The sequence below is a fragment of the Platalea leucorodia genome, assembly GCF_965183815.1.
Source record: "Platalea leucorodia genome assembly, chromosome: 2".
In the NCBI taxonomy this organism is placed as follows: domain Eukaryota; kingdom Metazoa; phylum Chordata; class Aves; order Pelecaniformes; family Threskiornithidae; genus Platalea; species Platalea leucorodia.
Window position 1 is genome coordinate 2,406,112 of NC_138824.1, and position 26,107 is coordinate 2,432,218.

The 26,107-nt window shown below is 42.6% G+C and overlaps 1 protein-coding gene across 1 annotated transcript in view; it reads left to right on the top strand.

Moving 5' to 3' along the window:
• The window catches only part of FCHSD2 (FCH and double SH3 domains 2), a 168,599-nt gene that overhangs the window by 133,040 nt on the left and 9,452 nt on the right, over nucleotides 1-26,107 (top strand). The window contains exons 11-13 of the mRNA XM_082337653.1: nucleotides 5,455-5,571; nucleotides 7,129-7,233; nucleotides 22,043-22,204. Of these exons, the coding sequence (XP_082193779.1) occupies nucleotides 5,455-5,571; nucleotides 7,129-7,233; nucleotides 22,043-22,204 (384 nt within the window). The remainder of the gene's footprint in view (nucleotides 1-5,454; nucleotides 5,572-7,128; nucleotides 7,234-22,042; nucleotides 22,205-26,107) is intronic.

A 26,107-nucleotide genomic window follows, 5' to 3' on the forward strand; every position in this document is an offset into this window, starting at 1 on the left:
ATGCAGCAATGGTCGGGTGGTTTGTTTTATGCTTTATCATACCATATGTACAGAGGTTTGTGTAACCTATTAATAGTGGACATAGCTCCTTTTTTATTCTTCTGATCAGAAAAAAAACCACCCTGTATGTGAATAATCTTTATTTTTAAAGACGGGGGGAGTCCTGTTTATAACACTGAAAATGTACTGAAATGCAAGTCAGTCCTAGCTCCCTCTTGGCCAAACTAAAATTAAATTAGTTCTACAATAATAGACTAAACTGAGCACCAAACTTGACTCACGATTTTCCTACAACTGCTGTGTTTAGCTGTCAGTTGTGTGAAGAATGTCATGCATATCCCGTCCTCCTCCCCAGAAGTGTTGATCATAAGGTTGAGCTTGCTTTTCAGCACTGGCATGGTAACCTCTTCTTTTCAGCTCTTTAAAAGAAACGGCTATGATTTTAGGTGTGTTTTGTGTTGGTGATTTGCATGCAGTAGATGTTTACTACTTTTTTCCTTTGTTGAAGCGAACTTTTTTAGTCTTCAGCTACAAAAATAAGGAGCTTTTAGGCTTGAGAGCCAACTTTTCTGCTCTTAAAACTGTACGTGTGCCATCTGCATCCAGATATAACTGTGTAAATAAGAGAATGCAGTCCCTGTCAGAAGGCAATTCTGCACCTGCAACAACATTTCAGACAAAAATGGAGAAGCGACATGTGTCTACAGACTAAATGCATTTGTTAATTTAAGAAACAGCATTGCTAGCCTCTAAGCTCTTTAGCTGGTTGGAGTCATCTAGTACTTTCTGTTGGTTTACTGATTGAATTTTTAGCACTAAACACTGCTTTCACTGTAATCCAAACCCTGAGAGAACAGCAGAATGTCCATCTATGTTTAGCTCAGGTTTTTTGGCTCTTCTTTTCATTCCTTGGCCATGGTAAGTGGTTTTGGTTTCCCTCTTTTTTGCAAGAGGTTAAACTGAGTCATTGGATGTCTTGCCACCACCAAGTTCCAGTCCTGAAAACACTTAAGCAAGAGCTTAATTTAGTAAATCAGGTTTGGACCGGACACTTCAGTTCCCTACACTTTTGATTTTTATGCCTATAGCAGATAAATCTCTGGTTTAGCTCCTTTCTTCCTACCTGCTTAAACGGCAAAGGGTTTTTCTTTCTTACTTGATACACCCCTCTGGCCTGTCCTTACCTGAGGATACAGACTGCTCCAGTCACCCTTGAAGTCCTCCTGAAGCATATACCCTTCCATGCCAGTCAGCTTGCTGCTGCTCCTCTGCTGCTAAACGCCTTCACAGCCTTCTTAAGTGCCAGCAGCTTGGTTTTTCACAGGTCAGGTGAAGTCCCTGCCTGTGATACCGGCTCCGTTTATTCAGGAAACCTTCCAGGTCCTGGTGGGTTTGAAACCTTTCTCCTTGCGCTGTCTTCTCGGCCGAGTAGTCAGACCGTGCATCTCCACTGCTCTCCCTGGTCTCGTGCGGCTTAGGAGTCCCTGTTGTCAGCTTCTTCCCCAGGAGTCTAAATTTTGCCTCTAGGTCTTGTCTCCTGCCTTTGCCTATATTTTTGGTATCCACACAGACCACAGCTCTAGGTTTCTCCCCAACTCTTTTTATTACCCCATTTTTATGTTGTTTATTTTTAGACCTTTAAGCAAGGGTGAGGTCTGCTTGGATACCATACTGCTTTATGAATAACTAGTATAGCCACTCTGATCCAATAACAATTCATTTCTTTTTTAGTATGCCCTCAGGAGTAGCCACAAAGTTTGTATTCATTTTTCTGGTCAAGTATTTCCGATAAATAGATTAAAAACCAAAATCACACTTGGGATAATGCAGAAGGTTATCAAGCGACTGAAAAGAAGTCTGTCGTCTTTGTTAATGAAAATGAGATGCTGAGTAGGAGCAAGACCGACGGGAACACTGAAAATTCCTTGTGAGGTGTTTTGTAGGGGAGAGGCAATATCAAATGATTCTGCTCAGATTTGCAGGTGTTAAGACTCAGCTGGAAGCTGTGGAAGAAGCTGTACAAAAATGCTTACTCCAATAAGCCGGGAAAAAACTGAGGTCAAATATTATCTTAAGGATTGGATGCCTAAATGAGTCCGTGTGTTTGTCCTCTTTATGTTTTGCCATGACCTAGTGGAGTAGCTTAATGAAGGTAATTAAATGGCACCCTGGCTTGTATCAGGACTGGTGTGGCCAGCAGGAGCAGGGCAGGGATGGTGCCCCTGCGCTGGGCACTGGTGAGGCCGCCCCTCGAATGCTGTGCTCAGCGCTGGGCCCCGCACCCCAAGGCGGCCATGGAGGGGCTGGAGCGTGGCCAGAGCAGGGCAGCGAGGCTGGGGCAGGGGCTGGAGCACAAGGCTGGGGAGGAGCAGCTGGGGGGGCTGGGGGGGCTCAGCCTGGAGAAGAGGAGGCTGAGGGGAGCCCTCCTCGCTCTCTGCAACGGCCTGAAAGGAGGCTGGAGCCGGGGGGGTCGGTCTCTGCTCCCCAGGAACAAGCGATGGGACGAGAGGGAACGGCCTCAAGCTGCGCCAGGGCAGGGTTGGGTTGGGTATGGGGAAAAACTTCTTCCCCGAAAGGGCTGTCAGGGCCTGGCCCAGGCTGCCCAGGGCAGGGGCTGAGTCCCCATCCCTGGGGGGATTTAAAAGCCGGGGAGATGTGGGGCTTGGGGCCATGGTTTAGTGGTGGCCTTGGCAGTGCTGGGTTAACGGTTGGACTCGATGATCTGAAGGGTCTTTTCCAACCTTAAGGATTCTGTGATTCTATGTTTGTTTCTGGCTCTGAGCTAAAGTATCTTGACATCTTACACTGGATTGTAAAAGCCTCTTGGGTATTTTTTTGGTCACTGTGAGCAACACAGGGGTCCTACCTCCCCTCTGCCCCTCTTTTGATGTCTATGAGTATGCCTTAAGTCTATACTACGTCTAGTATGCCTTAAGGCATTCTGTAGGGACAAGGTGAAGCACTGCAAGCTTCTTGGCTGAGTTACATCTTCTTGAAATAGAGGCAGAAAGCGGCCCAGAAGCCTGAAGATACATTTCAGAGCCCTGTGGTGGGAGCGTGTGCGTGTGTGCCTGCAGGGGTTGTCTTCCTTTCCCTCGCTTGCCTCTACTGTTGGAAATCATCTCCTTCACAACCCCTTGAATCCACGACCCCCAGCTCTCTCGTAATAAGAAGATGAGTAAGAATAAAGGCCAGATTCAATTCCGATGAAAAGGAGCTTAGCTTAACAAAATAACAAGCTGAACCAATTTTTGCCTCATTTTCAATTAAATCCTCTGATAGTATGTTAGCATAAGTTAGTATTATTGCCTCTCCCATGAGGGCAGTGTAATCTAAAGGCATAAAAATCTTGCTTTCAAAATCACTTTGGTTTGCTTCCCAGTCTCTCTTGATTTTACTCCAGTCTATACCAAATGCTGGTATTAAAATTGTCTTCCTTCCTTGACACAAATCGTACCACTTTGCCTGCTGAAATACCTGATAACACCATCTCTTCTTCTGCATCAGCTTCTCATCTAGCCTGAAAAGAACTCCTTGTCTTTCTGCTCTCTTACCCTTGTCCTGCTGGCTAACCTTGAATTTCTCCTTCCTAAACAACTTTTGCATACTTGTGGGACCTCCTCTAGTTTCAAACCACACCCGATGGAGAAGATCCATGTCTTTTGTCATAGAGTTGAGAGAGAGAGAAATTCATGGAACGGTCATTTCTTTAACGCGTGCATACACAGCCTCGATTTGTTTTGAGCAGCCCTAAGCATGCTCTCTCTTCTTGAGTTCATAAGGGGATTTTTTTCAGTTGATCTCAAAGGTTGTGCAAGATTATATCAGCCCAGAGAGGACTTGTGATACAAAGGAGCGCAGGGTGGCTCTGGATTGCAGCGGCTGTCTCGGTAGTGAGACGTGCGTGAGTCAGCAAGTCATCCAGGAAGAGGAGTTGTTCTTCAGGATCCCCTTTGGAGCATTGATTAACTTAAAGTGGAGAAACCACGGAAATGTATGCTGTAAGAATCCCTTCTGTTGTGCCAGGAGCACACCCCGGGAAGGTGGGGTGAATATAATGTCTTCTCACAGCTAATTTTACTGAGTATGAGACTGGCTCAGAAAAAAAAAATCATAGAATCACAGACTGGTTGAGATTGGAAGGGACCTCGGGAGGTCATCTGGTCCAGAGTCAGTTGCCCAGGACCATGCCCAGGTGGCATTTGAGTATCTGCAAGGCTGGAGACTCCACAGCCTCTCTGGACAAGCTGTGCCAGTGGAAAAGGTGTTTCCCAATGTTCAGAGGGAACCTTCTGTACCTCTGGTCCTGGCACTGGGCACCCTGGGAAGAGCCTGGCTCCGTCCTCTTTGCACCTTCCCTTCACATCCATGTGTATCTACATTGGTGAGATCCCTCTGACCCTTCTCTTCTCCAGGCTGAACAGTCCCAGCTCTCTCAGCCTTTCTTCATAGGTGCTCCAGCCTCTTCATCATCTTCGTGGCCCTTTGTTCGACTCTCTGCAACTTAATCATTATTAAGTTACTTATCCTTACACAGTATAGGCGCAGTAAATCTGTACAGAATACCCACAAAGAGAGAAGGAATATCAGGAAACCTACTTTAGTGAAAAGATAGCGACTGATTTGCATCCTAAACACTGAGATATATATGTAAATGCAGAGAGTAGTTGCTGTAGCAGTAATGGAAATTATAGAAAGATTGGGAATGATTTCTGTAGCTAAATGCTGGGAAGTCTGTCTTCAGAGTTTCAAATGGGTTCTGTTCAATCTGTGGACAATAGAGAACTACTTTGTCTTGCTTTAGTTGGCATTTCTTGCGTGGGAGAAATTATTTTTTTGGTTACTGACACAATAAATGCAAGCATAAGATGAAACAATATCAAAAAATATTATTTGAAATTTGAGTTACTGTTTTGTAGACAATTTTTTCTTTTGAGCAGAAATGGCTGTGCTGTTGTAAAATATTTGATGGCATTATGATTTGATCACGAATTACAAAGAATGAGCCTAAATGGCCAATTGGATCACAGTTAACCTTTCATCTTTGCTTCCTATAATGCATGTTTATTTTAGAAATTGGTTGACTTCCTTGGCTAGTTATTCTTCGTCTCTTTGATATAAAGTATGGTTGAAATAGTGTCTCAGTTTTATTCATCGTGAATGTCTTTCATTGCAGTAGAACTGTGTCTGGTATTCAGTGTCCTGCTGATTTTCCCGAGACAGTGAGTTGTGACTTCTTTTGAACTTTGATTTGCTTTCGTAGTTGGCTTTCCACAACACGGTACCATCACAAAGTTCATAAGGAAGAGAGTTGGTTTTGTTGAATCTTTCTTGTTTTGTATGAAACAAGATCCCAGGCTGATAAACGTAATATAAGGTTATCCTATAACTAAGTATCATCGTATCTAGAGAGGTCTATGTCATGACTCATTCTCTTGTTGTTTTCTGTTCCAGAGTCGACAACTGGAATCGGAAACTGGAACGACTGAAGAGCACAGCCTCAACAAGGAGGCTCGGAAATGGGCTACCCGGGTAGCCCGTGAGCACAAAAACATCATCCACAGTCAACGGGTAGGTTAGCAAAACTTCTGTTTACAAATTTCATTTGTGGCAGCTTCCCCACTGCATGAAAAGAGGAGCTGCTGCGAGCACCCAGGAAGTATTTTTGTCCTGTTGTCTCTCCGGGCAACCTGCCGTTTTCATCTTATCCTTTCTTGGCATGGTACACTCAAACTGCCAGGTTAGCAGCTCCTCAGACTTTCTGGTTCATTGATACGTTTTGTTATTCCCGTATAAATCTGAACTTACAGCTTCTACTTTACCGCAAATGACTTACAGACCTACCTCTATCCTACACAGCGTCCTTCTGTTCAAACTGAAGTTTCAGGGGTCCTCTTACCTCCACTCTATCATGTATATATTACCATAGAAAAAAATGTGTTCATTTGCATTTCAAAAGTCTTTTCAACACTAGGGAAATCCATGAGTAATGTGCACTTAAACCTAACGTGAAGAAACAAAATTAAATTTATTTCTACATATGTGGCTCAACATAGAAGGACCTGGGGCTGTATTTGGGCGTCCTAACGGGCTTCAGGTAGCTGTGTTTTGGAATGCAGCTGGGACTGCTTAGGCGTGAGAATAAAGTCAGTAGAAATGCATCCCTTGGGTCACCAAGTTCCTTAAACATCTGTGGCAAGGCTCTCATGCTAACTTGCATAGACTACATTAAATTCAGTTAAAGAGGATGTGTATATACTACAATATCTGTAATATTGTATAATATCCGATGAACTTCAGCCCAGAAAGTGGGGGACCTGGCTTCTCGCTCCACTTTAGTCTGTTTGAGCCATTCCTCAAACTACCCAGGGGGATGCATGAAGCAAGAAGCAAGACCAAAGTAGGTGTTTACCCTCTGACCTGTCTTCTGCTGAACCTGGGTCACTCTGCAGCAAAACCCAGAAGGTGCAGCACCAGGCGGAAGGTATTAGCAGAGTCTGGAACCAAAACGTGATGGGAAAAAGTCTCCTCAGAGGAAGGAGGGAGCATCCTGGATTCTGGTCCTAGCACCCGATGCTCCTTCTGCTCTTTCTCCAAAGGCTGTTTAACACAAAATGCATGAACAGTCACTGAACTGGTCACGGATTTGCAGATAACTGGTGACAATTTGTGCGATCACATGCTTGAGTTATTTTTCATTTGCATCTGTACAGTCAACATACGTGTACGTGAAGCTAAGAAACTGTCTTGGCTTCCCCTACAGCAGGGCTGCCATTCGCAACTTCTCACTCCATGTTTAAGATGCTCTTTTTCAACCTGACGTAAAGGTGGAGCAACTTACCCATTTTAAATTTGTAAATATCAACATATGGATGAGTTGATTCATGCCACATATCATGGTTTCATGACGATGTTGAAACATTCCCCTAAGTGGAATTTCCGTGTGAAATACTGTGCTTTTAAATGGTGTTTTGCCTTGGTCATTGTCTTTTTTCCTGGAATTGGCTATTGTCGGTCAAGCCAGCATCTAATCAAACAATAATTTCCCTGACTTGTCATAAATATTTATCCTGTAAGTGGCTTGCTAGCATTTACTACAGCTGTGGTGTACTTTCCTATTTCTGACAGACACTTGAAGAGCTCGAATGCCATGGGCCTGTGATGTCTGAGCAAACCCGAGCAGAACTAGAGCAGAAAATAGATGAAGCAAGAGAGAGTATTCGCAAGGCTGAGGTAAGAAGGAAGTTATTTTGGCATGTTCAGCTTCCTAGCACAGAAGGATTTATGTTACGGCTATTGAACTTTGTTTGTGGACATGTAAGCTTTTAGCATCAAAAATCAGGGAATTTTAAGATGTCGGTTTTTTCCTTGATTTCATACTTCTCAAATCACTGAATCAACTTAATGAAAGACTTGAGTTTAGAAGAATAATATTAAAAAAAAATTCCTGATGAAGAGTGATTAAACTTGCTGTGTTTTCTGCTATTGTGCAAAGGTCAAGAATCTCTGTGTTTAGGGGCTTTGTCTGAAACAGAGAAAAAACAATCTCAAGTTTACTGGTTTCCTTCTGTTTGAAGGAATGAATACCAGAAAATGGTAATCATATCTCTCTCTTCATGCTTTTTGGCTTCTAGAAGTAACTGCCACACGCTGATGTGCCTTCTGTTCTGGTATGTTTTGAGATACGTATTAATTTGTAATGTCAATGAGAATACATTTGAAATAATCTTTATATCTCTTTCTACTTTTACTCTGAGGTGCTTTTGAAAAGGTTACAGAGGTTTATGAGACCTGTTCCGGGTTAAGAAAGACTCGTGAAAAGTTAAACTAGCTTCATACTTGACTGCCAGTGATGGGTTGGTAAAAGTTAACTGTTTTCATGGCCAGTGATTCAAAAAACCTATTGCAAGCAACAGGAACTAATCTTTAGTTTTTGGCTGAGTGGGTTGCTTAATTAAAACTGTAGAGCAAACGTAATTATTTCAGTTAAGTGCTTCTCATACTGCTAGATATTCAGAGTACCTGATGTAATTAGGAATGTGATTTACAGTTCAAGAGGTTAGAAAATACAGAGTAAAATTATTCCTCCTACTGGTGTGATAAATGTTAGCCTCTCTTTAAACCAAATCCAGAATATGCTCTTCTAACAGAAAGTATTTTAAAATGCAATAGTGTTTTATTTTGAGTAAACTATTTCAAACAGACTATACTCCAAGTACTTCAACGTATATATAGTTAATGATTAAATATGCAAAGGACAGAGAGCGTGAGAATGAAAGATAAAAGCAGCAGCAGCAAGAAAGAAAAATCAAGGTAAGAAGTTGCAGAGGAGAAGGTTCTCTCCCAAAAATGGTATAAAAGGTACAAATGAAATCAGTCTGGAATTTAAGTGATTGCAAGCGTTAAGAATGCATAATTAACAGAACCCGATCAATCGGCGGGAACTGCGCAAAGAGCTAACATGTATCCTTGGGGGAGGCGGCGGAGAGAACAACTGACAGGAGTATTTTTGATTTGTTAAATTCTGGAAAGTTAGAATTTTAAAAGTGCGTGCTGCCATAGTAATGGCTAAGGGGAATCTCCACAGTAGAAATCAGGCCGCGGTCCCGTACGAACGGTACAGGAGCACAGCGGCAGGGACAGCACGCCACTTACTGCCTATGCAGATGCAGCACCGAAGAAATTTAAGAGGACAGGAGGACTTTTGCCCAGCAGAAGGTTGCCTTTTCTGAGAGAATTAGCTACAAGAGCTTGGGACAAAATTGCCAGTTTCCTTGGCCACAGCCACAGAATATAACTGAGGATAAAAGGAAAGTGCCAAGAAGTGGAAGGTTTATATATTAAAAGAAACAAAAGAGCGGTAAGATCAGAAATAAACCTTGTAGTGTGCTGGAGAAGGCAGAGGTCTTCTCCAAAAGCAGAGGGATGGATGGAGCTCCATTGGGAAACGTACTGGGCAAGAAGTGCATGGCCAGGAAGGTGATTCATTAAAGCAATGAAGGGGGAAAAAATCGCATGCAATTCTCAGATTGCTCGTAATGAGGAGCAAATGCAGAGTGATATATGTGCATCCTTATGAACACCAAACAGCACTCCAAAGAGGCAGAGAACAGGAATAATTTTCTCTGAGAGATGTGTTTTACAGTACTTGGTAGAAAGCTAATATAGAGAAACAATGTTCCATGGTTTTCCAGTGCTAGCCGGTGCGTTGTAGTTAAACCATCCCTTATCTTTCTAATATTTAACACGTGTTCCGTTTTACAACAGAAAACGGTGAAAATGCCAAGTACTTGTGTCTAAGAAGACTCAGTGGCTGGGTGATTTTCACTGATTTTCTTCCTTTTGATGCAAGTTTTCTACTGTGCATTTCAAAGATTTGAAGTTGAGGTTTTGAGTGGTAGGTGTGTTTGTGACTTTTATATATTGCCACATAAGTCAGTTATGGTATAGAATTTTTTTAAGAGAAGCTAGTAAGTGAATTCAGTAAGCTGTTTTACTTTTACTTAGGGATGGCCTTTTCTTTTAGCTTCAACCCTTATTAGTCCCCACTCCTCTAAGTGGCACTATTAATTAATTTCAGGACCATTAATTAGATAAGATTTTTGCGCACATACGATCCGTAGAAGAATAAACCACGTAAGCTTTGAGTAAAAATGTTTTCTTTCGTAATGAAATTTTAATTCTTTTCAGTATGTGAAAACCAAACGTTTGCAGCATTCCTGCATGTTTAACTGCAACTGAGTTAAGTTGGAATTGCTGATGGTTGGCTAGGGGAATGGTGTTTGCACAAAAAGTTACAGTCGCGTATGGAGGCTGTAGGGGAGCGTGGAACTGCCCTGTCCCTGTCCCAGTGCCTTTGGGTCAAGGAGCTGCGACTGGTAAGTACAGCAAAGCAGAGAGACCCCTGGTTTAGCTCAGCGCTTCGCGGAGGTCCTTCTCAGGGAAGCGTGTGGGGAGAGAAGGGTGTCCGGAGGGCTGGCAGGGGCCAGCCATCGTCAGCGGAAGGACCTGGCTTAGGAAGCAGAAAGAGTTTTCAGCCTTCCGTGTTATTCCAAAAAAGAGGACTTGGAAAGTGGACAAAGAAAGATCTCTTCTCCCCAGTAACGAGTGATAGGACGAGAGGGAACGGCCTCAAGCTGCGCCAGGGGAGGTTTAGGTTGGATATTAGGAAAAACTTCTTCACCGAAAGGGTGGTCAAGCATTGGCACAGGCTGCCCAGGGCAGTGGTTGAGTCTCCATCCCTGGAGGTATTTAAAGAACGGATAGACGTGGTGCTCGAGGGCATGGTTTAACGATGGACTTGGCAGTGACAGGTTAACGGTTGGACTCGATGATCTTAAGGGTCTTTTCCAACCTTGACGATTCTATGATTTCACAGGCTTTGTTTCTTTTTTGTGAAAGTCAGTTTGATGTATGTAATTTATAAAGTAAAACAGAAAAAAAAAAGGTCCCCAAAACACGCAAGGAACTGTTTATTGGATTTACATTTGCGGCTGTTACTGAAGGCATGGTATTTTGCAGTTGCCTGACACCGTACAGGGCTGCACCCTGTGTGACCAGCCCAAAGTGATTTGCCCTTTAACACCAGTCAGTTCGTTATCACCTTGGCACGTTAAATCTGCCCATCCACAAAACTTTGTGGATACTGCTGTGATTACAGCTGGAAGAGTAACGTGTTCTGGTGGCACGTCTGAAAGTGTTTGATGGTAACGCGTGGATTTGATTTTCTTAAAAAAAAAAACAGTTTTGTTGGGAAGGTATCAATGCAACTTGGCTTGCAACTGCAACAAGTATTGGTTTGTTGCCGTGATGGTCAAGTCTCAGACGTGGAAAACTTCTATTTATTCTAATGGAGTAAAGCAGGTAGAGGATGGTACATCTAGAAGATGACGAGGGTTGCAGGGTATGAATTTCGTAACCTTGAGATAATTTCCTCAAGTCAATGGTTGCATCAGCCTGCAATACCTATAGAGCAGCATGCGGAGGAGTTACCGTTTCTAAACGACCGTGTGTACGGCGAGTAATTTGGAGACACGGACGCTTTGCTGAATGTTGTTTGTAGCTCGCATGCATCTGCGTCTGTACGTACACACGCTTTCTCTCCTCTTGCGGTGTGTCAGACAGCGTGTACCCTCGTTCCTCATTCCAGAGACGTTCTTCCCTTCTTCCTTCTGTTTCTTTGTGTTTCTCTCTTGAAATGCGTTCGATTTTTGTTTCCTTTCTGGATTAGCGTGTCTGTTGTTCTGTCTCGTTTTGACCTTGACCTGCTCTTCGGTGCTTTTCCCTTTGCAAATCTACCCTCTTCCTCCTCTTTCTTCATCATTTCTGACGGGGAAGGTAACTTCACAAGCGCGTTGGGATTAAATTTTGCTTTTCTTCTGCCAAAGCTATTTTGGTCATCGCAAGACACTTCCACTTGCGTGTTTCTCCCTGGGAAATTTTACATTCTTGACACATCTCTCTAGTGCCGGCCTGCTTAACTATCAGAAGACAAACCAGTCTCCGTGTGCCATCTAATGCAACGTGAGCTGAGTCAGAACCTTGTAGAGATGATACATATTGGGAACGTCGTTTCTCCAGGGAGTATTGTGCGTAGACGTATCCATCTCATTGCCCTCTTCCTCAGACACCCTGAATCCTTTGAAATCCAGCAACTGAGAGGAACTGAGGAACTGTACCGTACATTTAACATACGTATTTTCTGACAAGCACGATGGGTGCGGAAGCAGGCACAATTTGAAGGTACAGCAAAGAAATATAGTAAAAGTCCACGTACAACCAAGACATACTGAAGAAATCTATGCTTTTGTCTTCTGCAAGATGTAGTGCCTGAACATAAAACCTTCGATTGGCACATTCACAGCTCAGTGGGTTATTTTTGATCTTTTTCTCCCTGAGACAGAAGGTATTTTTCCTTGTGATGTTTCAGGGAGCAGACTCCTTGATTAAAGTTTGGGTAAAATATGGCTCACACCAGAGCACTCCTGTACAATTGATACATGCCAGATGATATACAATGACTGTAGTTGATAACCAGAGCCCATATTTTCTTCTTAAAAATGGAAAGTTTCTGTTTCATTAAAGGTTTTTTGTTTGTTTTGCTCAACTGTTTTTAAAGGAGATTTTAGAATATGTCTGATAATACCTCTGGGACTGGCAGAGCGCTAAAATGGACTGTGGTTAATGCTACACCGTAGTTTAGATGCAGAGGAACTCCGTCCTTGTCAAAACAGCATTTAAGCACTGCTGCATCAAGGCTGGATTTCGATGAAGGCAAGCACTGAGAGCAGAGGGTGCTTGTCTAAATTGAAGGTGGCACAATTCAAGCATCACCTGTAGAGGAGGTCAACACCTTTGAAATTCAGTAATTTGAGAAAATAAATTATCCTTGTAGCTCCTTTGCGCTTACTCAACCAACTCAGGTGACTGAACTAGAACTTTGGTATTTTCAGCTTTCATTTTGGTGACAACAGCAAGGAAGGTTGCTGGGCGTCTTACGGCTGTTAGTTCAGCCACTTGGGTACATCTGATTTGCCTTAAAATAGCTTTTCATTTCTTCACTGCCTGTGTCTCTTTATCTTTAAACTATTGGAGACAAAAATTTGCTGTCTCCACTGATCTGTGTTGCAGAAATAAGGGAAACGTTGAAGCTATTTTCTTCGTTTCTCTAGTCCTTCTTTCAGCCTGCATCCTGGACCCTGAGGCTGGGCTACTTGAATTCCTCCTCTCATCTTATTTCGTCTCTGTCAGACTAAAGACTCCGATGCTTCGGTAGCCTGGTGTGAGTCTCGCCGAGCAGCATAGTTGGTCCCAGGGCTGACATAATTTTTCTCAACGATGATGGGAGATGTCCCATTTGGGCTCAGGTCTATGCCCAACGAAGGTCTTGGGGCCGCTACAGCAATTAATCCTATTTCCACTTAATTATAGGGGGATGCATTTTGGCTCATCATTAGGATATCTACAACTCTCAAGAGAGTATTTGTACCAGATAAGATTTGATTAAGACTCATTATGGTGCTGTTTACTTCGTTTGATTAGTTCAGCAGCTTAGGTCCATTTTTAATTGTAAATGGAGGGCTGTTTTCTCCCTCCCCTTATATTTGGCTATGAATATTTATTACTGTGCTGTGCTAACACTTGCGTTTGCTGGCTGGGCTCCTGTTCTATCTTAGGATCTAATCTATTAATCGTATGCTGCGTGTGGTCCTACTGCATCTCAAGTAGACGTAGCTACGTTTCAGCCTGTTGTTATTTGTGTGTTCTTGCAGTTGAACCTTTCAACTGCAAGAGCGGTGTCATTCTCTGCTCATAAGAAATGTGAGAAAAGCTAATTCCATACGCTTCACTAAAATAAAAGAAATGGAATAAGGCTACCAACCCCCCAAAAAGTTGAATTTGTAAAATGTCACTTGCTGCCATCTATGGCTTTGCTCAGGAAACATATGCTCGGGAGAGCTGTGCTGAGTAAACAGATTGCCTTCTCGGTGTGAGGTTTGTAGGAGCTGTCTGTCTTTCCGGCTAGGCAGAATGAGGACTAGCCCGGAAAAATGCCGCCGACATCCACAGACCAGGAATTTTGAACTTTTTCGGTGAGAAGCAGTGTAGTGAGGACATCTGCAGAGCTGAGAACGTTGTCGTTGAGCAGAGCATCATCAGAGCCCTGAAGCTGTGTTATGGTATTATGAAGATGTACAAAGTCTTAGTGCTTTATCGGCTGTATCCAAACATTTAATCATTCTCACTGCAGTGTTGTAAAAATTATACTGTCGTATTTGAGAATTTTTATCTTGAATTAATACTTTTTGGTAATTATTTTTCAGAGACTTCCTGTAAGTGAGAAATTTGGAGAGCATGCAGTATGCTCAGATCCTGCTTTAAATATTTCACAGTATATGTTTTGGACAAACTTGCCCGTTCTGGTGTGAGCAATGAGAAAAGAAGTCTTTAGAAGACTGGGGTATATGAATTCACGATAATAACAAAGGATTTCTTTTCATTAGCGGTCATTTAACAGAGGAAGGTATTTTGTGGGATGAAGGGGCAGGAAGAAACATGATGTTTTGAAGGTAATGATGAAATACAGTTGTAAAGATGCCTGGAAGGATATAGTCAACTGAAGAGCCATATTTGCTCTCTGTATATCTTAAAGATCCCTGTGTACTGTAAAGGCTAGATATCCTAATATATGGAAACAAATGGGTAAGTCATTTTGAAAATACCCTACAAATAATAATCATCATGACTTTAAATGTTGCTGAGTTGAAGAATAATTGCTGTACGACATCAGGCAGTAGGCTGTCTCTCAGATCTTATTGGTAAAGGGATCAGGGATTAGTCTGGGCTACAAGAATATTAATGCTGCTTGTTTTGTAGATTTTCTTTTTGTCTTTTTTTTAGTCAGTTCTTTTGAAAGGTGGATCCCACTGAAAATCCAGCCTGGTTCCTTAAACCTGTCGTTTGAAAGCGGTGTCATTTCATAAAGTCGTTCAGGTTAGGGGCTTCGGGGGTCTCTAGTCGAGCCGCTGCTTAAATCTTACTGAATCTTTTGACTATGAAATGTATACCACAGCTTTCACTGTATTAAGGACCAGTATTCACTACCAGGACTGCAGAGAAACGTGTTAATGAAGGTTTGCATACATACGTTTTATATACATTTCATTTTCTGCTTACAGAATGTGGGTGACTTCCATTCAGTCCCATTACCAGTACCCTGGGAACAACTTCTTAAACCCTACAAAATGCTTCGCTACTGCTCTCATCTGCTCTCCCTCTCCTTCCCCACCAACTGCTTTCCCTGTTTAGGAATCTCTAATGTTTTTATATGCCTGAGCTTTGGAAAACATCGGGCTGGAGCTACGCAGCTGGGCTCTTCTCCATGAATAGCTTCGCCTCTGGTTTCTTAACCTTGGCATTCACGCTTGAGCCACGTTATCTGTGTCAGTGTTTCATTTCCCGGTTGCTTCACCCCGACACTCTCGTTTGATTTAACTCCATCCCGAATATTTAGCATATAAATTGACTTAACTCTGCTGTAATACCTGTAGAAACTTCCTGCCCATCCTCCCACTTCAAAAAACCCCACTCGATGTTGCGTTGAAAAATGTCATTTATTAGCTGGTTCCCTAGCTGGTGCAGAACAAGGATTGGGTTTGGGGTTTTTGGTCCCGGCCGGGTGAATTCACAGGGGCTGGTGGTTCCAGGGCTCGCCGCAGTCGCTCTGCCGCAAGCAGTGGCTGAGCTTCGCCTGGAGCCAGGTAGCAAGAGTAATTTTTTTTGGCTGCAGGGAAGACAAAAGGAAACCCGGGTTAGAGCAGAAAGGATCTCTCTCTGACCTGTTTTTTATAAATCCTTGGCATCAGATGGTCTTACAGTCCTGCAGACAAATGCTGTACAGCTAAAATGACTGATAGACTCCCCTTTCAAGGCTGAGCTCAAGTTTGTGCCTCAGGGATCAAAATGTTAGGTGAGTCATGTTGGATAGGATTTGGTTTTCGATTGGGGTGGTTTTGGCGTAGCTAACTATCCACCCCAGACATCAACGGGCCAGTGGAAGTTGAGCTTCACAGATTATTCGCTCACGCATCCCTACTTTAATAGCCCTGGACTGCGATTTAAAACTGATTTGCTGGGGAGGGCTTACGCTGGGTTTTGAGAAATTCGTGGCATTCCAGTACTTGTTTGTACTGTACTCACAGTTACTTGTACCTATCACTGTGCAAGTAATTCCGCTGGCCCAAAATGTAAACGATACAGTATTTCTCATTAAAAGAATGATTTCATTTTCATACTTCTTTAATTTAAAAAGCCTAGAATTTAAACAAAAATTACTCTAAATGGGAAAAATAATGTCTTTTCAACCTTTCCATGTTATTTTCTTCTCAGCTAAAACAATTTGCCAAATGAGACTCACTAACGATTTTGTTCCTGCCACTAGAAAAAGATGGCAGTGGAATAAAATATTTCTCGCAAAAGATGGTTTAGGTCTACTTGTAATCCTCATTTAATCTGATTTTAATGTCTGAACATGCTCGTAAGTATAACCTGTGTCTAAAATAAAGGATTCTGAATTCTTTAGGAGAAAAAATAAGGGCTTGCGGGGGGGTTCAGGTGGCTTTGGTACAGGGAATGTACTGCAGGGAGAGCAGCACTCTCCGGTGGGCAGGGGACGCGGTCTTGTTCTGCGCCCTGAAAAATCGCGGAAAATAAAGCATCCCTACTGTCTAGAAACTCCATTCAAAACTGAGCTTAACCAAATTATTTAAGGGGCCACAGTAGATCAGCTTTGCTGGATTTCTGTGTTTGCTTTTTACCCCAACACTTTTATAAATGACTTTAAAAGCCTTGTAACCAAGGTGTTTGTGGGATGTAAATGAACACTTGGTTTCTTATAGGCCCTTTTCTTTCTGGGAACAGAGAACAGCTATGTAATGTATTCGTGCTGGTTTTAATTTTCATTACTTCCAAAGCAGTTGTTTATCTTCATCTTGTGCAAGCTGTAGGTCTAAAGCCTTCGCTTAATTAAGACTGGAACAGTAAATAAACAAAAGCATTCCTTCTTCCATGTAGAGCAATGATAGGTATGTGAGAAATAGATAACAATATTTATATTTTAAAAAAACTTTGGGGTTTTTTCCTTTCATCTTCTTATAACCTACCATCAGCTAAGGCAAAAGAACAGCTCAGAGAAGCAGGAACCACCCAGAACACTGTTTGTCAACTTTGTGGGTGGCTGCCGGTTTTTAAATCAGTGTAAAGATATCTCAGTCCTTAGCTATTAAATAGTAATGGGTAAATAGTAATAATTGTAAATAGCAATTCCACTATCAAATAGGGAAATATTTGTCCTACAGTGAGACTTAATGAAATTTGGGCAGCACCCAGATTTCAGAGCGAGTGCTGGATTCCAGCATTCCTGTGCTTTCGAAACCCAGCTGCCTTCCTGGCGATACTCGGTGTTGCTGGGAACGTAAGTGGTTACTTGATTGAAAAGATTTTCAAGTCTGTGAGCTTCTGTCAGCGGAGGTCACCAAGTCAGGGAGTACGGCACGTGCGTCCGCTGGAGTCCGTTTTGTTGAGAGGGGCAATTTAAAGCCTTGTTTGGTTTTTCATTTGAAATAGGTGATCTTTTTGAGGGAAGAAGGCTTTGAGAGCTAGCGCAGCCTTTTTTTAAGGGTATCGTAGTCTGGTGCGGTTTCGCAGCGTAATGCAAAGCTGTGATTTGTCAGCAAGTACACCACGTCTCTTCCTATTTCAATGCATCGCCTTCTGACTACCTTCCCACATCTGAAACGGAAAGAGAAGACGGGGCAAGCTGAACTTGCAGCCTTTGTGCAAGGTGGGTCCCTCCTGGAAGAAGTCAGGACTCCAGCTTGCAGAATCCTCACCCGCCAAAGGGAAGAGCCTACCCTGCGCCTGGGTACACAGACAGAAAAGCTTGTTACGTGACTTGATGCTGGTGAAAACACCAGTATTTCCTCTGGCTGATCCCTTGTTTCCCTCTTAACATTTTGTTCTGGCATAATGAAAGCATCAAACCCCAGCTAATTTAGACATAGTGATACTTGAATGAAGTGCTTGTATTTTTAAATATGTAGCTGTTCCTGTGTGAGAAGCAGAATAAAGTTATACTACTGTCTGGTATTTTATTTTTTTTTCATATAGGTAGGAAGCTGTTAACCCTGGTCTACCAGTATAATTATTTAGGTAAAAATATATATGTATGCTTGTAAATAGCGTTATACATCTTTCAAGTGCAGGCCTGACCTATTACTGTAAGTACTTTTATGGCTTGTCTGCAGTGGAATGAAACTCAAAACATTTGTGGTTTGGAACAAACATTTGTTGAATATTAAGACTACTATGTGTAAATAGAGTGGGGTAACTCGATTGGATTTGCTGGGCACCTTGAATTAAAAACTCTTGTCTGACCCTTAGCAAGTGCAGTCAAGGATCTTGGAGCAGCTTGTTTATTTGAGCTAACGAGTTTGTACAAACAACATGGTTTCCAGCAGACTGAGTACTAATAGGAACTACCAATGTTTATAGCATGCCTAGACTGATGTTTGTTGCTGTTGCAGAACTCAAGCTAATTGGAAGTTGCGTCAGGAGGTGAGCCAGCAAAACAACCAGGCCGATCGTTTCCTAGGCGGCTTTTGTTGAAGGCATACGGAAAGTCCTCGTAATATAATGTCAGAATATAAAGACAAATTGGGGGATAGCTACTTTACTCCACAAGTATATATATATATACACATGAAGGCACCTTAGCTCAGTAACGTGATAAAACGGGGAGTTTCTCATTAACAAGCTAAAGCCAATAACTTGCACTGACGTGCATTGAGTCAATCTATCCCACTTTCAAAAATAGCAATAAAAGGAGGATGTGTCCACCGAAGCCGCTAAGCCAGCCGTGCCCTTCCACAGTCACAAATCAACCCCGTACGAATCCGTTGCCTTTCACTAGGTCGTCCTCGCGCCACGGATGTCTGATCGCCGGGCTCATGTGCGGCCGCCGAGGCTGGAGCTGACCACGCTCCAGCAGCATGCGAGCAGGTCGATCGCGGGTGTGGGAGCATCCAAATAAGAGGCAGGGTCGGCGCCCATCTTCACTGGGTGCTGTAGAGCCGCTCATCTCCCCTTCTTTCAAAGCAGATGGGGTTAGAAAGTGGGTTTGTTCAAAATCTTGAATGCTTATTAACAGGAGAGGTGCAGAAATCGGCATCCCGGGATTTAGCTTTTTTGGTGTAACCCTTCTGCGCTAACATCTTTGGTTTGAAAGTGTGTTCTCTGTTTAGCTTGATACAGTGAGAAATCCACTTCTCAATTTGATAAGTGCTCCTAAAACAAATTTTTCCAAAGAAAAGGTTAATGATTAATTAAAATTATTGTTTCCATGTTCTTACAGCTTTAAAATATCCAAATTAATATAAGTAGGGGCAAAAGGAAAAAAAACTAAGTGAGAGAGATTGCCTTTCTAAGACCAATAAAGGGATAAAATGCCTACTCCGTTCACCCCCGGCACTCAAAATCGCACCGTCTAACACTTCTGATTTCAGACCTTCTCACAGGTTCTGCTTTTGTAAATATTTACAAAGTTCAGGTTGGGGCTTGGGCCGTACAAACTCACAAGGTTTTCAGAAGATGCTTGATGCCGCAACTGAATGGAAAGGATCTGCCTTTCAAATGGAGATGCTGCCGCGTGGATCGATCTTTGGACTTTTTATTCTTTTTAAATCGGTATTTTCTGAATCTTGGCTGAAGTAGTGGGATGCATATGAATATATTTTACTTCTTTCCTCATTTTCTCGGCTATATGAGCAGTATTGACAGTACATGTTAATCATTCACCTGAAGACCGCTTGCACAGAGAAGTGGAAGCTTCACTTGGCTAAGCGTCTCTGGCTTTTCCCGTGGGAAATACTTCTCAAACTTGTCCGATCCTTCAGTCCCCATACCTAATTACGTGGGAGAGCGCGTGCGTGCGGCTGGACCCATATGACGATGGCTAATTTGTTTTACTTTTTTTTATCTTTGTACGGTACCTCCATGATTTTACAACTCTTAACGCCTAATGATGTAGTGTAGAGAAATACAGGCCTGGTATGGCAGCAGAGAAGTGGAGAGACAGGGTGCGGGGTAGAGCAATACCTGCGTGGGGTGACACGAAATGTGGCACAGGCTTGGCATTCAAGACCGAGAGCTATAAGCAACTCATCAACAGTCAGTTAAAGAAATGCAGACCCGGGGCTGGACAAAACTGGATTTAGGTGTAACAGTGAATAAAGACATAGTATTTCACATACCAAAAGGGCACCATATGCAGTAAATTTGTATGTCACTTAAAGCTGCAGACCCATGAGGAACGAGCAAATATGTAAATACATGTTAGCAAGCATATAAAAAAAAAAAAAACGCAGGTAGATTCTACACTGAGGATGAAGAAAGCATCAAGATGAACATCATATTTCTCCCCATGAAGGACTCTAGATGCTGACAAGTCTGCATTGCACCTCCAACACCCTCAACAGCAGAGTGGCCTTTCAGTGCTTAAAGGGGGCTGATAAGAAAGATGGGGACAGACTTTATAGCAGGGCCTGTAGCGACAGGACAAGGGGGGATGGTTTTAAACTAAAAGAGGGGAGATTCAGACTGGATAGAAGGAAGAAATGTTTCACGCTGAGGGTGGTGAGACACTGGCCCAGGTTGCCCAGAGAGGTGGGAGATGCCCCATCCCTGGAAACATCCAAGGCCAGGCTGGACGGGGCTGTGAGCACCCTGATCTGGTGGAAGATGTCCCTGCCCATGGCAGGGGTGGGACTGGGTGGGCTTTGAAGGTCCCTTCCCACCCAAACCCTTCTGTGATTCTATGACGATACATTTCACGTAATAAATTCTACTCTAACAACTGATCTGTTTTTTAAAAATCACATTTCTTCTAATCGGAATTAAAAATAATCTCTCTCAAAAGGAGTTTCATTGTTTGAAAGAGATTTAAAGTCACCTTCGCGATTATTTTAAAATGAAAATGGGCCCTTGTTTGGGGGTTCAGCGGAATTAAAGTTATAGTCTTTTATTTTCTGACTTATCTTCTTAATAGAAAGATAATAGTAAAGTGCCAGCAGCATGTCAAAAAGAAGAAAAATACCAGTATCCTTTCGGCTCAACACAAAATTTTGTATATAGTAAGGATATTCGTAAGAGAGAGAAAAATCTATGTAGCATCAGTTGGCATTTTAATTCCCTGTACATATATTCTTACATAGTCTACTGTGCTTCAGCCGCTACAGAAAAAGTAACATCCCTCTAATTTTTGCTTAGACCCATCTATTTTTGCTGCTTTTGCTTGGTTTCCCGGTGCCGCTGGTCACTCGATCTGTCGGTACAGGCAGTGATGCTGAAGTGTGGGGCTTGTGATCCCTGCGGAAGGGGCTGGCAGGGCGAGAGGGGAGATGAAACTTTGCTGCTTGCACACAACTTGCTAAGGATGAACGATGCCGCCAGGGGAAAGGCAGCAAAACCTCCCGGCCGGTTCGGTGGGTTTCTGCTGCCGCCACCATCGGTGACTCGGCGAAGGAGCTTTGGTAAATCACTTGGGTTTCGTTCCTCTGATGAGCAACGGGATGATGAGGATAGGGCTGGACTGGACATAAATACCCTTGATTTTCTTCCTAGGTTTGCCCCCCACTTCTTGATGCGATCTCTAAAATTCTGCTTCGCTTTTCTTGAAATTCTGAATTCCGCTTTTCTTGAAATTCTGAATTTCTTCATGCTACTCTTTCCCATTCGTTCTGTTTAGGTTGTTAAATAATTTGGATCAGGGTGGTGGTTTGCCATGAATTTGTTAAAGCCTTGGCTCCGTCGGCCAGAAAGCATGCCAGGATGCTGAAGTGAACCCAGCTGTCAGAAAACCTAAATTTTCATTCTGTTCTAAAGACAAAAATCACGAAAGTGTTTGTTGAAGTGTATTTAATTTTGGAATTATTAAGATATTCTCTCCATAACAAATAAGCTTCCTGTGATCTCTGGCAAGTGCTGATGGAAAATAACCTCATTTTTAGGGGGTTGGGGGGTTTGTGTGTGCGTATCGCATCGGATTTATTTCTGTATCGCATTCAGTTTAGTCACCAGCCCGAGGGTATCCAGGCTCCGCAGGCCAGGAGTATCTCTGATTTTAAAAATACTGTGAGGCGCTGGGTTTTGTCTGGGTTTTTGCACTTTGAAAATAATCTAAACTAACTGACCACTAGAATATATTAATAGAAAGTTAGCGTAAACTAATAGATGTTATTTTAAAAACCCCAACTTGTGAAATTGGCTGTGCCTGTAGTTTTACATCTCTAGAAAACCATTCCCCGTCTCTTGGCTCACACCGCATTCCTGCAGGCAAGGAAATGAAGAACTGGACTCGTTTCCGCGTGGAGCGGCTTTCGGAGCCGCCTGAGTAGTTTGCAGATCAGGAAATAACACGTTTGAATCGTGGCAAGGAGTGCAATGCGATCTTGAAAGAACTCTGACTTGTGCGTGTTTATTTCCTCAGATAATTAAGCTGAAAGCAGAAGCCCGTCTCGATCTGTTGAAGCAGATCGGTGTGTCCGTGGATACGTGGCTAAAAAGCGCGATGAACCAAGTGATGGAGGAACTGGAAAACGAACGCTGGGCCAGCCTGCCTTCGGTGACCAACAACGGCTCTTCACACCTGGTACGGCTTCCAACCTCTAAAACTCACTTCATCTCCACGTCGCTCTTTCCTGTAGCGACTCCTAACGTAATATTGAATATAAACCAGAATTGATAATATTTGGTTGGTAGCTAACTGGAAAAATCTCATATCTTTACATGGCTGAAGCACGTGTCTCAATTTCAGGCAAAAAAAAAACCCAAACCAAACCAAAAAAAAAAAGGATTTCTGGGTTCGGTTGCTGAGTTTACTTTAGATTGATTTTTCTGACCTTGGATAAGTGCCATAACATTTATTTGCCATCTCCTGAAAAGAAAAATGTCTGCGTGTTTCTTTGAAGTTTCCTTAACAGTTTACGATGTTATCTGAGATGCTTGGATGCAAGGCTATATTTTTCCAAACGTTTCAAAAAAATGTAGACTCTACATCGTCTCTTCAGGAGTTGTTTACGTGCAGATCGCAGTGAAAGTCATCAAGAAAGGAAAGCCCGTTTTCCTAATTGATTTGGGTATTTGAGATGAAAATTTGATTAGTGAAAAAGCAGTGGAAGGCTTTGGAAAAGAGGCTGTCTGTTCTGTGAGCAGGGTTAGATGCTTCCCTCAAAGATTTGTCATCGATTTAGATGTTACCGCTATTCACCTGCAAGTTACTGCCCTGTTACTTGAGATACGTTAAATATTTGACTTATTCTTTATGAATAACTAGTTTCATTAAAGTTAATTTGGAACAGACCACAAACCTGGTCACTACTGCATTTCATCCAGAGAGCTGGTAACTTTTTCAATTGCCTGAATATGTCTTGCTGTGTCCGAAGTCACGCTTAATCTTTTAAAAATTTCATCCAATATACCCCAAATTGACCTAAAAAGCAACTTGGGTGAATGGAAGACTGGTAATGATTTTTTTCCTCAGTAGTACGTAAGACTGATTGTGTTCGTAATTCTATAGCTGGTTTGCAAAATAGGCCAGAGACATCTCCCATCTGTTTAGCTTGGAAGAAAGCACATTTTTATGTAATTCAAGAAAGAAAAAAAAGCAAACTCTCATTTCTCTCCCCCCTGAAGAACGATATGTTTCGAAAAAAAGAGCGGTAGCTGAATCAAACAGCTGCCTGAACCCAGAAACCCTGTTCAGCAAACAGGGACTGCTAACAGAGCTCATATTATCTTTTTTTTTAATTCCCCTACATGGCCTGCGATGCTGAGCTGTCACCTTTGGCAGCAAAACTAAGCAATCTGTTGCTCTTCACCAGGAACCAGCTAAAATAAAATTCCTGAAGGTTTAGTCAGTTCGCCTGAAACAAATTTTACATTTTCTGTGCGTGTTTATGTATTTAATATTTAACAAAATTCAGAGGCTTTTCTGAAGTCTTGGTTTGCATGTGGATACTTCCCTAGCTATAGTCTTCATACACTATTGAAATTACAATTGCAATTAAAATTACTTAGTTCACACTTTCTTTTTAATCTTAAATGCTTTGGACAGCCAGAATATATCTTCCGTATAACAAAACTTTGAGGGGGAATGGGAATGTGGTTTTTCGTTGCATTGCAAATGATTTGGAGCGTGGCTTGCTTTCGCTGACCACCTAAGGGAAACGAAATCTCCATTTCAGCAAGTTTATGGTATCTACGCACAAAAAATCCTGTTCGTTCCCATGTTTCTTCATGCTTTGCTGCTGCTTTGTTGTTTTCTTGGTAATGGTGGCAAACCCTCTGAGAGAAAGGGGGTTTTGGATGTGCAGCTATTTTCATCTATGTCAACTTTAGTTCAAGAAAGTGAGCGAGCGCGGAATGGAGTCTCAGCAAACCCGGAGACTCCTGAATCCACTCTTTGCTTTCTTCAGGGTGTTAGGATGTTTCTTGTAGGATGTTAAACACGGAGCTCAGACACAGTGACAGTGCTCTGTAGTGCTTTATTCCCGTGGTTAGTAGTATAATGCGAGATTAAAGTTGGAGTATGCAGATCCAAGCTTCAGCCTTCCCAAACCCCAAAGGAGTTCTTGTGCTGAGCTTCACTTCAGATCCTTTCTAGCCAGGATGGATGAGGATACGTTACATAGCTGTGTTTAACAGTGTTTTTTCCCTTTCTTCTTGTACTCCACCTCCTTAACCTCCCATTGTGCATGCTGGATTCCGCCCAAGGCCTTGTTCTCTGCCTCATCAGCCATGCCAACGGTTGGCCCTGGAGCCAAACCCCGTGCTAGTCCCTGGCGAGCCAGCAGATGCCACAGCGTGGGAGGTTAAACTCTGATTCTTATTTTCCCCTTTTACGCTTACATACGGTCCCGTATAAAAAACGATGCTGTTGACCTTGGCAGGCCAGATGAGGACAGCCCATAGATGGAATTCTTAGAACTGTTACCGAAATTACGTTGCTTGCAATTCACAGAAGAATTACGGCGGCGTGTAACAGGCAGCACCGTCACTGCGTCCTTGATGAGCGGGCAGCGTTTAATGTTCAGAAGCCAGCTATCTGCCGTCCTTATGGCCTGCACACCTTTGCTCTTTGTGTTGGTATTGGTCATGACATAATTTGTTCAACAACACTCCCGATATATTTTCTTTTAAAAAGCTAAAAAGAAGAAAGCAGCATCGATGGCTTGATATCACTGTACGTATTTAACCAATAATATAATGAGCTGAAGGAGTTAATATCCCATCACTTATCCAGTTGGCTGACTTTCTGATATAATGATGAAATGCATAATCCTGGGAGGGAATACCTTTTTCCCCCAGTGTACATGCCCAAAAAAGTTAATCATCATTTTGAATTTTAATTGTCATCTGGAAAACGTAGGCAATGCTACTCTTACATATTAACGTTGTTGGGAAACCTTTCTGCTGCCTACCACAAATGTGATTTATTCAGAAAAGGACGAGAGACTAACGTCTTCATGGGGTTTGTGTTTTGTTTTCTGTTCGCTGGGACTTGAAGCTGTACAGTCACAAGAAACATGAGTACAGTAGAAGTACGGTATTGCAGTTAGAAATAAAGTTTGCATTTGATACATTTACGGTGAACGTGAAAATAGGTGCTTTTAACTGTAAAGGGATGTAGCATCTTATAACTGTAAAAGCTTATAGCGTCTTTCAACTCTTAGGTTACGGGTTTGTATTCAAGCCTGATTGCCATCTGATACCGGCAACCTGTGCGAAACAAATTGTGGCTGCAGTCCCTAAATGCGTGTATTGCAAACTGCCTCTGCCTGAGCGAAGCCTTCGGGTGCTCCGGCAGACCGCTCTGTTAGGGAACGGGCACGAGATTTCAGCCTGGTTTAGCTCCTACGGGTCACACATCCAGATCGGACTGGAGGTGGTTTGGTATAAATGGGTTCTCTGTCCTTGCCAGGGTCTCTGCCTTTCCGAGGATACGTAAAAAAAGGGCTTTTGGTATATTTTTTTGGTATCGAATCTCTTTTTGTGTAGGACATGCAATAAAACAAGATATATATTTGCATACCATTTTTCATATGTATAACCAAGCTATCTTGTCACCTTCTTACCTGCATTTATTCTTATGTTTGCTCTCGGTGTAATGGTGGCTGATGTATTTATCCTTTGCTTCTGCTGTCTTTCATTACCGGAGTCCGCAGAAAGACGAGCTTTATGAAACAAACCGCCAAGTTTTCTGTATCATTAATGCTGTTTTCCCTCTGTGTGCCTACATTGCAAATGATTCCATTCAAGGAGCTTGAGCAGCCCACACACTGAAAATTAAAATGTATTTTTCCCCCTCGTGTTAGAAAACCAGGACCAGATGTTTTACTAACAAGTCTTTCTAGACATGATACACTAATTTCCATGACATACGGCTGTCAGCTGAATGTCAGCTGTGGCTGCTGGGACATAGACCATGCACAGCAAAAGGCAGTTAAAAACTAGAGGGGGAAACCTTAAATGTGCCGTACTTTGTAGCTGGCTG